At 41.9% G+C, this 16395-nt stretch overlaps 1 protein-coding gene across 2 annotated transcripts; it reads right to left on the bottom strand.

Moving 5' to 3' along the window:
- Positions 1–367: 367 nt before the first annotated feature.
- KPNA2 (karyopherin subunit alpha 2) lies at positions 368–9301 on the bottom strand. 2 transcript variants are annotated; one of them, XM_003417303.4, is made up of 11 exons: positions 9170–9301; positions 7721–7818; positions 7436–7573; positions 5820–5908; positions 4702–4970; positions 4349–4443; positions 3975–4238; positions 3352–3585; positions 2939–3121; positions 1378–1527; positions 368–718 (listed from the first exon to the last, which is right to left on the bottom strand). In XM_003417303.4, exons 2-11 carry the CDS (start codon positions 7793–7795, stop codon positions 626–628), a joined length of 1590 nt encoding a protein of 529 aa, XP_003417351.1. In that variant the 5' UTR covers positions 7796–7818; positions 9170–9301; the 3' UTR covers positions 368–625. The 2 variants fall into 2 exon arrangements, with proteins under 2 accessions (XP_003417351.1, XP_023412753.1); XM_023556985.2 differs by having other exon boundaries at positions 3352–3459.
- Positions 9302–16395: the final 7094 nt, after the last annotated feature.

Raw genomic sequence — 16395 nt, 5'->3', positions numbered from 1 at the left:
AAACTTTCCCAGGTGATTTTAATGTGATGTCAGGGTTGCACCTTAGAGCCACTTTTGGTGTTGGAGTCTAGGAAGAATGAATTCCACCTGATTTTTTACCCCAGCTCCTCGGCCAGTGAGACACGAGGAGACATCAGCTGAGGGATCTTACTCATTTACCAAGAGAGGCAACCTAGAGCAAAGCTAGGTCTCAGAAGTGGGCAGAAAGTTATCACCCCTGTATCCTTGATGACATCACAAACCCTGCATCAAATGATGTCTGCAGCCAGGGCTACCTCAGGTCACCTGAGTTACATGCACATCAGTTATGATGGGTTGCCGGTCATTTGCAACCCTAGGAGCCACAAATTAGAAAACTGAGCCATAATGAAGTAAAAGGAACGGGTGGAATTTAATCTTTATTTACAGGACACTGCAAGATACGAAATTCCACACAGAAATAAGAAACCCAATGACAGGCAAGGCTTCATACAGTACATACAGCTTGGAACTGTTCAAGTATAGTTTCTTTGTAAAAAGTGCTACATAACAAATCACATTTATAAAGAGTTCTTAGTTGAGAAACAGTAAGACAAACTTATACCAAACATAGTACACAACACTTTTATGACTCAGCTGTACAATCTTAAAAGTTAAAGGTCCCAGGATCACCCTCCGGAACTTGGAAGGCATACCCTTCAGAGGTAGCTTCTGGCACAACATTCTGATCTTCTTCTTCCTGCAAGCACATTTTAAAAAAAGACACTATAAGCCCTCAGGTTTCTTAGTGACACATTTCCAAGTGGTACCCTGCCTAGAAGTCTCTGTATTTACTCTTCAAGTCTTCATTTACATTATTTCACCTTTAAAATCTGTACTATGTTCCAATATTTCTAATGGGGGAAGAGTTGGTAAGGGGAGGGCTGTTGAAACTTGGTCAATCCATGAGTGCCTGGGAGGGTAAGGATCTGAATGCATTAAGAAATGCTGTCGCAGTGACAGGAAAAGAAATTGAGACTTTTTCCCCCTACATGTCACTTTTCAGTAGGGAAGGGAAAGACTCCTTATCAGCCCCAGAGAAAGTATGGTAGTGGGGTTTGCCCACTTCCCCATCAACTCTACACTAACATTCATAAAGTTACTTTCAAGATACTGTGAGATTCCCAAGATGCTGTTATTTGAAACTGATGATTCTTAAAATTCCAAGTTTAGAAAGATTGTATTATCATCAACCAACATTAGAGAAACAAATAGTATGTGATTGCCTACTTAAATTGATATGTTGTTGTATTTAACAAGGGCCCAGGGTTCATTAAAGTAAGTATGAGGAAAAACTCTTATAGGCTTGACCTTAGATGGGTATTTTTGAAGTTATTAGTATTACAACCCATAACTCACCTCTACAGAAAAATACTTCTCAATTAAGCTTAAGGAAGCCTTGTATACAGACTCGTTTTCATGGTTTTGCAGAGCTTCAATTTTGTCCAAGCCTCCACATTCTTCAATCATTATACTGAGTTTCTCAGTTTCACCTAGTTTCTCAGCAGCCTAAAAAAACAAAAAAAAACTCCAAGTTTAGCAGCCTACACTGTGAACGTTCTATTTTAGTGACAGGACAATGCTTATATTTGAGCTATAACAGCTATCTGACAGAATTAAGTACTTGCTGGTTTCTAAATTTATCCTTCAACAACCCTATGAGCTAAGTTTTATGCTCATTTTACTTTTTTTTTTGAAACTCAACAATCAGAGCTACACCTGCTCTTAGCAACTACGTTTCCAACTGTCATGTTTTCTGTGCATCAAAATCACCCAGATAACTTTTTAATTGGTCTGAGAATGAGAACAAGGAATGTATGTCATAAAAGCATCCCAGATAATTCTAAAGTGTAATGAAGGTGGAGAAACACTGTCTAAGATTAAAGATTGTCTAGTGTGTGTTAAAAACAAATTTTTCTAACCCAGAACTAAAACCATTCCCAAAGTCAACTCTTTAGACAAAGATTAGACTGGACTATAAAACATAAAATAATACTCATGAAGAGTGTGCTTCTTAGTTCACACAGCTACATGAGACTAAATGGGAGCCTCCTGTCCAGAGACCGGCTGAGAAGGCAGAAAGGGACAGAAGCTGGTTGGATGGACACAGGCAATCTGGGGTGGAAAGGGAGAGTGTGCTGTCACATTACAGGGACTGCAACTAGTGTCACATAACAATATGTGTATAAATTTCTGTATGAGAAATTAACTTGAGCTGTAAACTTTCACCTAAAGCAAAATTAAAAACAATTTTCTAACTGCAATATTAGTTGATATTAACAATTTACTACTACCTCTAAGGATGGTATTGTGATTAGAGTTTTTTTTAAGTTTTTAGCTTTTAGGAGATACATAAAGCTTCAAAATAACCTAGGGTGTTTGGGTGAGAGGGAGTGAGAACACTGGCCACATTATACTGCTTTCACTGGGTGATGTGGACACAGAGGTTGATTATTCTAGACTCAAGTCCTCTATGTGAAAATTCCATGATCGAAAATTTAAAAGTTAACGAGTAGGGCCTAACCACCACTAATCACCAAGAAAGTGCCATGTGCTGCCATGCTTGGATCAATTAGGGATGGGACCAGAAGAAAAATGGTTAGATATTAAGCCATACAAATTCAATTTAACCAAAATTCAGTATGGAACCTGGGCATTAAAGATACTGAAGAAAGAAATACGTATGAATAGTTTCCACATGTGGACTCCCCTTCAATGCAAGCTACATCATGGGCTTGTCATCACTTTTACCTTTTATGATCCACTGTCACAACTTTCATCATAAATGTGGCCCACAGAAGCACACTGTTTGATCCTGTGGACTACTAGGGAGTAAACTTAGCTGCCTTCTCATCAGTCTCAACCGTACACCTTTCACCAACCCCAAATTTGAACAGATCCACCCTGTTACAAGACCTACCTGAAAGATATTTGAAATGGCATCCAGAATAACCAGAATAATTTTGGTATCCTTCGCAGTTAAAAGGTTCATCAGTGGTTCTATTATGCCACAATGGACGAGGTACACAATCTGTTCAACTGTTCCGCCACTTGTATAGTTGGTCACAGCCCATACAGCTTCTTTTTGACTCTTAAAGTCTGCCTAATAAACGTAAGGAAGGTTTATTTGCAAGGTGATACAAAGAAGATTCCTAAATCATTGTTTTACCAAACAATGACTGAAACTATTAACTGGTTTATCCAACCTTAAGTGAAAGGGGTTACTAGCAAAAGGACTGTAAGAACCTTAGCCAAGCACAGCTCTTATCAAATGGCCATCTATAAAGACATAAATACCAACAATCATTTTATTAACTCTCAAGATTTTATTACCTTAGAGAGAATGTCAACGAGGAATGGGACTAATCCATGATTCACTACTTGTTGTATCTGGTCCTGACGGCCAGCTGTGATGTTTGACATTGTCCATGTAGCTTCCTTCTGAATATTAGTTTTGGGGTTAGTTAGCAGGCTGGGAAACACAGCAAGCGCTCCTGCATCTATCACAACCTGAGTCTGTTCATCTGTCCCAGTGACAATATTCCCTATGGCTCTTAGCGCAGGAGTCTGGAAAGGAGGAAAAAAAAAAGCTGATTCTGGCCCAAAAAACCAAAGCCATTGCTTTGATTCCAACTCATAGCAACCTTATAGGACAGAGCAGAACTGTCCCGTAGGGGCGATAAGTCCTTACAGATGCAGACTGTCACATCTTTTTCCTGGTAGTTTCGAACCACCAAACTTTCAGTTAGCAGCCAAGTGCTTAACCACTGTGTGTGCCACCAGGGCTCCTCTGATGCTGGCAGTTAGGTTATTTTTTTTTCCCAGCACTGCTCAAAAACTCTATATCCTAAAAGCTTTGAAAAGCACATCATGGCCTGAAATAGGCAAGATTTCAGCATTAGCATCAACTGACTATGCTTACACTTTATACTCTAATGCAAAAGTCAACAACTTACCACAATTGGCAATTCGGTAGCTCCTAGAAGCTTCACAAGCTGGGGCACAACTCCTGTTTTCACAACCATTTCAATCCGTTCATTTGGACCATCAGTAAGATAAGATATAGCCCAACAGGTATCTGCCAATACTTCTGGATCATCGTGATGCAGGAGACGAACTAAAGTAGGAAGAATTTGCTCAACAGCATCTAACGGGGGTGCAGGATTCTTGTTTCGACAAAGATTTGAAAGTGTCCAGGTAAGATTACGCAAGTAACCACACTGGGCGAAAAGAGGAAAAAAAAAAAAAAGCAATGAGCAGTTCTCCATCTTTGGTAGGGGAGGAAGAATTAGAATCAAAGTGAGCAAGCTTTCTTATATTAATAACTTACTGCTAAAGATGACATATCAGGAACTGCAAGTAAAGCCAACAGGGGATCAACTGCACCATACTTGATAACCAAGTCTCGGAAAGGTGACCCATCCCCTGGGAAAAAAAAGGGCAAGGTTAATCATATGTACCTGTCTAGCGCCATCAATGTTTAGGACTTAGTGCAACAGTAGTGTTTTAACTTGAAGATAACACCCTAGGAAATACCCTAATTTACTTAGACGCCACTTTCGCATCTAACAAGGGCCTGAAGCAAGTTCAAAACTTATCCCGAGGATCATTATTACTTATAAGACTTTTCACAGCCCCATTAGGATTAGATACACTCAGTCAAAAGATTTTAAACGCAAGTACCTGCAATGTTTCCTAGCGCCCATACTGCTTGTTCACTGATGTGAGCGTGGGGAGATGCCAACAGAGAAATGAATGCTGGGATAGCACCTCCATCTACCACAGCCTTGGTCTGTTCTGATGTTCCAGAAGCAATGTTTGTGAGCGCCCAGGCAGATTCAAACTGAATGGGACTACAGTCAGTTCTGCCCAAGAAGGACACAAATTTTGGAATTAAACCAGCCCGGATTATGTTGTCTATGGGGGGCTGTTTTTCCCTGGAAAGCAGTTTCCTAAGAGGGAACAAAAAGAAAAACAAAAAGTTAATTGAAAAATCAAGTTTGTATAAAAAACAATTTAAAACCCAGTTTAAGAGTTTAGAACTTTAGACGGCCTTTTACAGTAAAACACTAAGTGTTGAGATGTTCCAGAACTTAAGCCGAATAGATTGCTTGCATGGTGCTGCATGCAGTCAGCTACCTTTCTCCCAAAATGGAAATATTACCAACAGTGCAGATTACCCTCCTCTCGGTATCCTCACAGCAATCTATAAATCTTGTCACTCCTTGCCAATCTGACAGGGTTACATGCTTGTTGTCAATTTCCATTTCCCTGACTGCCAGTGAAGTTAAAGATCTTTTCCATGATCATTTGCCATTTGTATTTGTTTTTCTGCAAACTGTCAAACACTAATGATTATTAATCCTTTCCGTTATGAACATCACAAATACTTGTGTATGGTGGGAAATGGAAATCCTGGTGGTGTAGTGGTTAAGTGCTATGATGGTTGCTAACCAAAAGGTATGCAGTTCGAATCCACCAGGTGCTCCTTGGAAACTCTATAGGGCAGTTCTAGTCTGTTCTATAGGGTCGCTGTGAGTCGGAATCGACTCAACGGCAGTGGTGAGTACAGTGGGAAATAACAATCTAAATACACTTATTTCCTAAAAGGATGGCTAGTTGTACCAATTCAGCTTGGTGACTAATTTCTCCTTTCCCTTGAAATACTACTTTGAAACTAGGCCTGTTGCTAGCTTAACCTTTTCTCTACCTGTGCCATATCTGCCTGCTCTCTCCCCATCTCCCCGCTCCAAATTTAAAAAGCCTGATTACTTAGGTTACTCATGCTAGAGAAGACTTACCTAGCAGCCTGAGTAGCTTGGAGCTGGCTTTCCAAATTGTTGCTATTTATGCCTTTGACAATGTCATCAACAGACCAATTTACAGTGCCCTACAAGAAAAGAGGAGTTAGTTAAACAAATGATCATTTTTAAGATTAAATACGATGAAGTCCATACTTGGCCATCATGAAGACATTTTTAGGTTTACAGTCAGTTATTTAAATTCAGTCCTACACCTAGTTTTGTCTGCTAACCACATATTCATTATATGTATGACAATTTTCAAACTCATAACTCACTGAGTTTCAAATTATGAGGTGTCTAAGCAATTCATCACTAAAAAAGGTGGTGAACAATTAAGAAAAATTACAGCAGACCGAAGGTTATTTCAACATAAATTGCAATCACTTGCATTCAGATGTTTTCTCAGCAAAGAAAGGGATGAATTACAGACAACATGCTAGGAATTTTCCTATCTAAGCTTATAATCTCAGAATTTCCATGGTACACTGCTGCAAATACAAACGCCATATATTGTGATTCATAGTATAAAGGTTGAGAAGCAAAGTGATGGTTAACTCAAAAAGACAGTGACCTTTTCTTCCTAGAAGCTTAAAAACAAAGTAAATGTGGCAAGTAGAGAAACAACCATTAAAAAAAAAAGATAACTCTTTAACCTTGGTGCAGGATCGGAGTGTTACAGGAATTCTAAGGAGGGAGAGTCTTCCCTGTTGGACTGACCAGAAAGTGCCACGAGGAGAAGACAGGAGTGTAGTACTCTAGAACTAGCATACCACATAGATAATTCAATGAAAGAAAAAAAAAAAAAAAAAAACGATAAATGTGGAGTGCTAAGAAAAGCACAATGTGAAAAAGGCCAAGAGGTGGGAAAGTGTTAACTGTCTTGGAAGAAAAGATGAACATGATAAATTTGAAAACTCAAATGAAGTCTTCAATGCTAAATGAAGGAGTATGGAATTTAAACTATCCAAGGTTTTGAGTAGAGAGAGATCATGTTTACATCAGCATTTTAGGGAAAAAAGTACAGCACTAGTATGTGGCATGGAATGAAAAGGGGAAGCTAAATTAGGAGGCTACTATAACTATTTCAGGGGAAAAAAGGCCTGAACAAAGCTGGTGACAGTAATAAGCCAGAAGCCCTGGTGGCACAAATGGTTGAGCGCTTGGTTGCTAACCAAAAGGTTGTTGCTTCAAATCCATCCAGTGGTTCCAAAGCAGAACGGCCTGGCAATCTGCTCCAGTAAAGATAATAGCCACAAAAACCCTGTAGGACAGTTCTACCCTGTCACATGGGGTCGCTATGGGTGGGAACTGATTCAACAACAATAAGCCAGAAAGTGGGTGGTTTCAGACACACTTTCAGTTAACACTGGAATTATCAGGTCAAGGGACCCAGCTAGCAGCTAGGAGTGTAGGAAAACCTGAAGCTAACGATCTGGAAATCAGCTCCACTGGATTATGGGTGTGGGCAGGAGAGAAGAAAACTTCGGTAACCTTCCATTACCTTAATTACAGAAAAAAGATCTTCACAGATTTGCTACTAATGTTAAGTTTCTAAGAAAAACCCATATTAATCTTCTGGATTTATTATAATTCATGAACTAAAATACATTTACCTGGTTGTTGCGGTTTTCCTGCAGTGGAGAAGTAGCATCATCAGGAAAAGAGCTGACATTTCTCCTTTTCAGCATCTGGTCATCCTTCTTAGCTTTCCTCAGCTCTACATTAACTTCTATTCGGCGCCGCCTCATTTCCTTGAGTAAAGAAAAGAAACATTGTTTCACCTTATTAATAATTTTCATTATCAAGTGAGGGCGTTTTTAATTCCCTCAAGTTTTTGATCCCTTGCCAAACATCTTCCCATTAAAAAGTATCATAAGAAAGCAACAGAAGGTACTCACTGTACTGTCTTTCCCCTTGTTCTTGAATCTGTTAAGCCGGGCAGCTGGTGAATTAGCATTCTCATTGGTGGACATGGTTGTGAAACAAAGGAAGAAAGCTAGATTGGGGGGTGGAGGAGAGAAAAAGAAACTCCCTTTTATCATTTTGCCTTTGCAATAATAAAATTTCCAAGCATATATTGAATCCACACTTCTATACTGGAGAAGGAATTTCACGTTTTCAGCATTATAAGATCGTTTTGGCCAAACAATAACTGCACCCCCCCGCCCGCCCGCGGACAAGAGCTAAGAGTTTAACCAGTGTTGTCCATCAGAAATACAAAGCAAACCACAGAATTTTAAATTTCCTAGTAGCTGTATTATAAAAAGGCAATGATAAACAGATTAATCTTATTTAAGCCAAAACATCACTTAAACATGTTACCAATAGTAAAAAATGAGACATTTTTAATTCTTTTACATAGTCTTTGAAATCCACGGTGTAATTTATGTTTACAGCACACCCCAATTCTGACTACGCACATCTCAAGAGTTCAATAGCCACATGCAGCTGGCAACAACCATACTGGACATCGCAGCTCTAGACTCTCGCGGGTCCAAAACAGCTAAGTGAAGACAAAGTGGGGGAACCGAATTAACTTGCAGTTAAGACCCACGTCCACCTGGCAACAAATTCAGATCAACTGGAGGCTCTCTCCAGGAGTCTTCCTACTTTCATTGGTTTCAAATGGCCATAAAAAAGAGTGCATTTTCCACATTTGAAAATTAAAATCTGATTCATCATTAAGTTATGGAGTCTGCCGTATCATTTCCTGTCAACAATGAAAACCTGCGACGCAGTCCTGCACCCTAAGCATCTCGCAAGCATTTTAATTTCCAGAATTTCGCGTTCGAACGCACTGAATTAGGCTGCCATCAGCTGTGCCTCATTCAGGCTCAGATACTAAGGAGCAATCTCCAAAAGACGACAAAAGTAAAAACCCTCCTTACAGCTTGCTATCTTTAATCCCGTTATTTTCGTCTACGACATGATTGACAATCTGCCGACTCTTGGCCTGCTTTTTTAGATACAGGTCCTCCAACTGCCACCTCCCGCCCCAGCCCCTGGCCCCCATCCCGGGGAAGACGCTGCGGGCGAGGGCGGAGGAGAGGCAGGACCTGTCCGCCACACTGGCCCTCAGGCCTGTCTCATTCTGCCTCTCCTGGCCGCGACGCACAAAGGCTTTCGCTGCCGTTAGCCGAACCTCGGAGCCCTAAAGCTCCAGCTCCCGCATCGCGAAACGAAGCCGCTTCGACAACAAACGACGCCCCAGAGGCCTTGTCAACGAGGAAGGCCGAAGCCAGCCCCAGCGTATCCCTGGGGCCGCCTCCCGCCTCCTCCAAACAGAGCGCGCCCTGCGGGCCAGCCGTTATCGCTGCGGTCGGGCTGCGGCCTGAGTTCGTACTTACGGAGCGGCCTTAGGCTTCCACAGAAGGCGGTGCGGGGAGCTCACACGCTGCGGGCCGACTGCTCCACAATCGTCCAACACGGCTCAGACCAGAGACGGTGTGGCTCGTGCAGCCGGCCGGCGCGATTTAAATTTCCCGGTGGCTCCGCATTCCGATTGGCTGGTTCGAGCCTAAGCTATGCATCCATTGGTGGATTTGAAAAACACGTTTGGGGGGGGTCATAGAGCTTAGGGGAATGGGAGATAACATCGCGAGACGAGAGCGGCCTGGCGATCCCAGAACGCCTTGCAGTTGCGGTCCAGAGTGGGAGGACTCCAGATCCCGGCAGGCCGCGCGAAGGGGCGGCTCCCAACCCAGAGTGTCCGGAGGCTCGGGCCGCTCTCGGCTTCCGAAAGGCATCCCTGTAGGTGCAGTCGCTGTTGGTGTTCTGGGGGGCTGTTTTGGCCAAGTACCTCCAATTATTCTGAAAGTCATTTTTTAAAAACATCTTTATGTAAAAACATTGCTATGACTTGTTTTTCCCAGATACGACACAGAAAGGAACCGGGGGTGGGGGGCGGGATTGGAGGCCTGGTGATACAGTGGTTAAGAGCTTGTCTACTAACCAAAAAGACTGCAGTTGGAATCCATCAGCTCTCCTTGGAAACCCTACGGGGCTATAGGGTCGCTATGCGTCGGAATTCACTCGACGACAACGGTTTTTTAATAGACTTTTATGATGTAATAATTTTTTAAAAACTAAAAAATGCAACGCAGATCTTCCTCACCTCCCCCTCCATAAAACCCCCTTGCCGTCCAGTCGATTCCGAAGCATAGCGACCCTATAGGACAGAAGAGAACTGCCCCATAGGGTTTCCAAGGACCTTTTAGTGGATTGGAACTGCAGACCTTTTGATTAACAGCTGTAGCTCTTAACCACTGCGCCACCAGGGCTCCAAAAGACTGTGTAAGAAGCCACAAATAAAAAAGATTATGCTTGTTTCTCCACACACGCATTCTCAAACCATTTATTTTTAAATAACTTAAAATACATAATTGCAAATTTTTACCCATCTTACCAAATGTTAACATTTTGCTACTTTTGCTGTTTATCTGTTATAGTCATGCAGTTATATATATTAGTATACATATACACACTATGTGTATGTATATGTATGATTTTTACATATTATTTTTTGCACCATTCGAGGAAATCAACTCGACGGCAGCGGGTTTTGTTTTAGGTTTTTACCCTTAAATACTTCAGCGTGTGTCTCCTAAGAATAACATTCTCCTATATAACCACACTGCATTCAAGTTCAGGAAATTGATTTTGATGCTACTTTTTAAATATACAGTCCATTTTCCAGCGTTAGTGTTGCCAATTGTTCCAGTAACGTTCTATGTTGTATTTTTTATACATTTCCGTATAAATGTTTGCGTTTTCTTGCCGTGTACTTTAAAAAAAAAAAAAAATTCAACGATGGTATTGTGGGCCATTTTTGTTTTCTCTCTGCAATTTTTCTGTATTCTAAAAAAAGTTAATTTTAGAAAATTTATATTTTCTTTTTCACTACAAATAAATTCAAACTGTGAACTTTGTCCATTCTTGCATCCATGCCAGTCTCATTCATTTTGCAGTACCCACAGGGATTGTTCCTACTCACAAACTACCCAATCAGCATAACCCCCACCCCCTAGGTTCAAGAACATGGAAGGAATTCATGCCTAAACCAATGACTGCAGAGCATTCTCTTGGCTGCTGCAAAGGTTCAGTTGTGTGCACGTGACCTAAGTTCCCCCTGTTGGGAAGCCTATGCCTTTTGTTTGATGGCTGAAGGTTGGAAAGCTTGCTCTGTTCTGAGCAGAGGATGTGAGCCCTAGAAATCTGAATAAGAAAACTGTAGAGATGCCAAACCAGAGCTCTGATCAAAAGCCTGCCCTACCTCTGAAGGCTGCAATTAAATGACTTTGCAATAATTTGATCGGATACATTTTCATTATTGTTTAAGCTAGTTAAATTGGGTTTTCTATTGCTTGAAAATAATCGTTTTATGTGCCTGGAGGTGTTCCACATGTTTATACACATGAACACATTTCATATCCACAACTCTGCAAGGTTGTCTGTAACGTTCCACAGAAGACTAAATCACTAGCGGTTAAGAATCTTATCCAGGGTCACACAGCCAGTAAATGACAGAGACAAGACTCAGACCCAGGAAGTCTGCTTCCAGGACCCATGCTCTCGACCACTTCTATACTTGCACCTGAAAGCAGATACACATCGAAAGTGAAGGATGCAGGTGGACACTTGGGACTGTGTTGGCATCTCCTGCCTGGAGGGGGGACGGGAGGGTAGAAAGGGTTGGAAGCTGGCAAAAGTGTCACAAAAGGAGAGACTGGAAGGGCTGACTCACTAGGGGGAGGGCAAGTGGGAGTATGGAGTAAGGTGTATATAAACTTATATGTGACGGACTGACTTGATTTGTAAACATTCACTTGAAGCTCAATAAAAATTAAAAAAAAAAAAAAGTGAAGGATGCCTTTGAAAGATACAATGTTGCCTCAGGGAACCATGAGTCTCCCCCCTCCCCAGCCACTGAAGTTTGGATGTGCTGCCTGCAGCTCCAGATTCAGAAAAGGAGCCTGTCTGTCCTAAGCCAATCGGCACGTCCCATTTCCCAGACACAGGGATTGGTTAGGGATGAAGATGTGGCATGGTGCAACAACACTTATACTAAGGCTGCCAAGAGAGAGAAGTCCTTTTTCTTCCACCGGAAGTGTGCTGGGATGACAGGAGCCAGAGGTGCAAATCCAAGAGGTGGATCGTGACAATATTGCCTGAATCATTCCAAGCCTGAAGCTGGTTCTGCCCAGGGGCTCTCTGGTGACATCATTCGATAAATTCCCCTTTGTGCTGAGCCAATTTGAGTGCTGTGTCACTTGCATCCAAAAGATTCTTAACTGACACTAGGATTCTTAACCTACACTAGCACCATAGTCTAAGCTCCATGAGGACAAGGGTTTTTATCTATTTTGTTCACTACTGAATTGTCCACACCCTTAACAGTGTCTAGCACATGAAGTTGCACAATAAATATTTGTAGATGAGTGAATGCTTGAGTAGAAACTTGACTATACAGGCCTCAGTCTCAAAAGATGCTGTCAGGAAATTTAAATTTGGGATGGCATAAATGCTCTCTGAAGCCAGGGGCTTGAATAAGTTATCTAGCAGACAGTAGGTACGTGCAGGTTTAATAAAAGAGACTAAGCCAAGTCATACACCAATAGATTGGGCAGATCGCATGCTTGGTAAGACATATGGCTCCTTACATACACAAAAAAGAGCTTCTATCCATATTTTATAACCAGATGATCATATAATCAATAACCAGATAATTTTCTAATCAATAAGAAAATGACCAACAACTTTATAGAAAAATGCCAATAGAAAAATGGGCATGGTTACAGAAGAAGAAATATAAATGACTTATAAAAAAAAAACTTTTTTTTTTTATAAGACTTATAAATAAATGAAAATATCAGATTTCACTAAGAAAAGCAGTTTTTAAAAATGAGATACTGTTTTTGTCATTTTGGTGGCCAATAACATTTAGTGTAGTAGGGATTTGGCAGCAACGGGACGGGAGTAGGGATTTGAAGAAATAGATAGCTTTTCATATGCTGTTGGTGGGAATGCAAAATAGAACATTTCTGGCAGATCTACCAATATAAAAAAGGTACTAGATCAAAGGAGAATGAAGAACACCAAGGACACAAGGTGATTACGAGCCCAAGAGACAGAAAGGGCCACATGAACCAGAAACTACATCATCCTGAGACCAGAAGAACTAGGTGGTGCCTGGCTACAACCGATGACTGCCCTGACAGGGAACACAACAGAGAACCCCTGAGGGAGCAGGAGAGCAGTGGGATGCAGACCCCAAATTCTCATAAGACCAGACTTAATGGTCTGAGACTGGACGGACGCTGGTGGTCATGGCCCCCAGACCTTCTGTTGCCCCAGGACAGGAACCATTCCTGAAGCCAACTCTTCAGACAGGGATTGGACTGGACAATGGGTTGGAGAGGGATGCTAGTGAGGAGTGAGCTTCTTGGATCAGGTGGACACTTGAGACTAGGTTGGCATCTCCTGCCTGGAGGGAGATGAGAGGGTAGAGGGGGTTAGAAGCTGGCGAAATGGACACAAAAAGAGAGTGGAAGAGAGTGGGTTGTCTCATTAGGGGGAGAGTAATTGGGAGTGTGTAGCAAGGTGTACATGGGTTTCTGTGTGAGAGACTGACTTGATTTGTAAACTTTCACTTAAAGCAAAATAAAAATTATTAAAAAAATTTTAAACATGTATATATTGTATAACAAGGAATCTCATTTCTAGGAAACTACCTTATACTATACTGGCATACATACAACAAAGTATATGCAAAGGTATGTTCATTGCCATATTGTATAGTGCACCAAAAAGCTGGAACCTAAATGTTCCTTAATAAATATAGTGGTTATCTGATATGTTTTGTTCTTTCTGTCAGTTCTGGTTAGAGTAGATTTGCCAATGAAGCACAAGCTTGAGGGTCTGTCCTTCACACAGCCCCCTTCCCAGGCCCTGGGAAGGTCCTAAAACTTTGTTTGCCTGGTCTTTTTTTTTTTTAAACAATTTCCAAAAGCTGGAGGTTAGAAGTAAGAATTCAGGGTGTGAGCAGGGCTATGCGTACTCTCAGTCAGCTCTGAGGACAGATCCTTCCTTGTCTCTTTCAGCTTCTGGTATCCCCGGGCATTTCTCGGCATTCTTTGCCTTATAGACAGATCCTCACACATGCTGTCTTCCGTGTGTGTGTGTCTGTCTGTCTGTCTGTCTGTTTTTCCTTTTTATAAGATACCACTCACAACGGACTAGGTTCAAGACCCACCCTACTCCAGTAAGGAGTCCTGGTGGCACAGTGGTAAAGCGTGGTGAAGCCTCTGCTGCTAACCAAAAAAGTCAGTCGTTCAAACACACCAGCCACTCTGAGGCAAAAAGATGTGGCAATCTATCTACTTCCATAAAACGTACTGGCTTGGAAACCCTATGGGCAGCTCTACTCTGTCCTATAGGGTTGCTATCAGTCACAATCAACTCGACAGCAATGGAATGGTTACTCCACTAAGTCCTTGGGTGGCACAAATGGTTGAGAACTTGACTATCAGCTGAAAGGCTGGCGATTCAAACCCACCCAGAGGCACCTCAGAAGACAGGTCTCAAAATCTGCTTCCGAAAGGTCACAGCCATGAAAACCCTATGGAGCAGTTCTACTCTGCACACATGGGGTCGCCATGAGTCAGACTCATCAGCAACTACTCCAGTATGTCCTCATTATATACCAAAAGAAAAAATCTGTATTTTCAAGCTGGGCCACATTCATAGGTACAGGGATTGGGGGAAAGGAAGGAACATAGTTCCATCCATAACGCTAACTTATTCCAAAAAGAAACTTATGGGAAGAAATGAAGGAATGGCTCCACTCCCAGTGGGCTTGGAGGAGTTCAGATACCAGGTCATTCCCAGGAATCTCTAAGAAGGAACCCATAAACTTTCTCTCTGGGGTGCTGCCAATAGTATCTCAGCTTTCTTTCCTAGGTGTCCCCTTTCAAGATTCGATTTCTCAAGAGAGAACAACTGATCGGTCTGGTGTGAATCACAGCCACTCCTTGGACCATTTGCAGCAGCTCAGCACGTGGGCTACTTTCATTAGCCAAACCTGGGTCAATGCCCACCTCTGATGGGGAGAAGAGAGGGCCAGGAACTGTAATTGGCAGCTCCATATACCTACGCCGAGTAAAGGAAGGAGAATTCCCCCAAAGAAAGAAGGCTGCTGCTACTTGAAGATGGGAGAAAGGCTAGACAGGCTGAAACAATATATACATAGACTACATTCCTCTCCTTGGCTCTTCATATAAATGCACCCTTTTTTTGCACATGAATGTACAATTCCCCAAATGCATCTGCTATTTATTATGAAATTGCCACTATACAACAAAAATGGCTGAATAAGAAAAATGGGCAAAGTATCTAAACAGGCATTTCTCCTCAAAAAGATATAAAAATGGCCAATAAGCACATGAAAAGATGCTCAACATCAGAAGTCATCAAAGCCACAATGAGACACCACTTCATACCCATTACAATGGCTATACTAAAAAAAAAAAAAAAATACTAAAAAAGACAGATAATAGTAAGTGTTGACAAGCATGTAGAGAAATTGGAACCCTCATGGATTGCTGTAACCAAAAAACCAAACCCACTGCCGTCAAGTCGATTCCGACTCATAGCGACCCTATAAGACAGAGTAGAACTGCCCCATAGAGTTTCCAAGGAGCACCTGGCAGATTTGAACTGTCGACCTTTTGGTTAGCAGCTGTAGCACTTAACCACTACACCACCAGCGTTTCCCATGCATTGCTGTAGGGAATGAAAAATGGTGCAGACACTTTGGGAAATAGTTTGGCAGTTCCTCAAAATGTTACACATAGTGTTATCATATGACCCCGCAATTCCACTCCTAGCTATATATCCAAGAGACTGAAAGCCCACCTCACGGTCATAAGGCTTATACCTCCCATTCTATGCCACCTGTGCCTTCAGCAAACCATACAGCTGGTCTCAGTTCTGTATAGTAGCAGGTGATCCAAACCAGCATTCCAGTCTTGCCTGTGTAAGGTTGTAGGATCTTCCCTATTATTCTTTACCACTAGGAGTGGGAGTACAAAGAGGTGCCCTAGGGGATTCTCTATCCATATTCCTTCCTGTCCTGTCCCCTCATTGTGTAGCAGCCACTTAAACTCCTCCTGAGTCAGGGTCAATCACCTGATTTTTTGCCTGTTTACTATTTCCATGTTGTTGTTGCTGTTGTGTGCCATGAGTTCATTTTGACTCAATGGTACACAACAGCAATGGAGGTCCATAGTGACCCCATGTGACAGAGTAGAACTGTCCCATAGGGTTTTCTTGGCTGTTATCTTACGGGAGAAGACAGCCAGGTCTTTTCTCCCATAGAGCCACTGGGTGGGTTCAAACCACTAATCTTTCAGTTATCAACTAAGCGTTTAATTATCGTGCCACCAAGCTCCTTAACACATATTCCACAAGAAGCCAGAAATAGTGAGTTGTCACGCTCCTTGGTAGTCCTCCCCTGTGTATTGAAACCTCTAGATTAGAGTTTCCAGTACAGACAACCAAAACTTTAAGGTAGTCA

The sequence above is a fragment of the Loxodonta africana genome, chromosome 18, assembly GCF_030014295.1.
Source record: "Loxodonta africana isolate mLoxAfr1 chromosome 18, mLoxAfr1.hap2, whole genome shotgun sequence".
Lineage (NCBI taxonomy): Eukaryota > Metazoa > Chordata > Mammalia > Proboscidea > Elephantidae > Loxodonta > Loxodonta africana.
This window is presented reverse-complemented; position numbering and strand designations above follow the sequence as displayed.

What these genes read in the sequence shown, in the direction of transcription:
- KPNA2 (XM_003417303.4), bottom strand. Translation starts at nt 7,795, where the DNA reads ATGTCCACCAATGAGAATGCTAATTCACCAGCTGCCCGGCTTAACAGA. An exon ending in CAAGCTACTCAGGCTGCTAG is followed by an intron (nt 4,971 to 5,819) that starts GTAAGTCTTCTC and finishes GTTCCCTCTTAG; the next exon opens with GAAACTGCTTTCCAGGGAAA. An exon ending in CTACCGAATTGCCAATTGTG is followed by an intron (nt 3,586 to 3,974) that starts GTAAGTTGTTGA and finishes CCTCCTTTCCAG; the next exon opens with ACTCCTGCGCTAAGAGCCAT.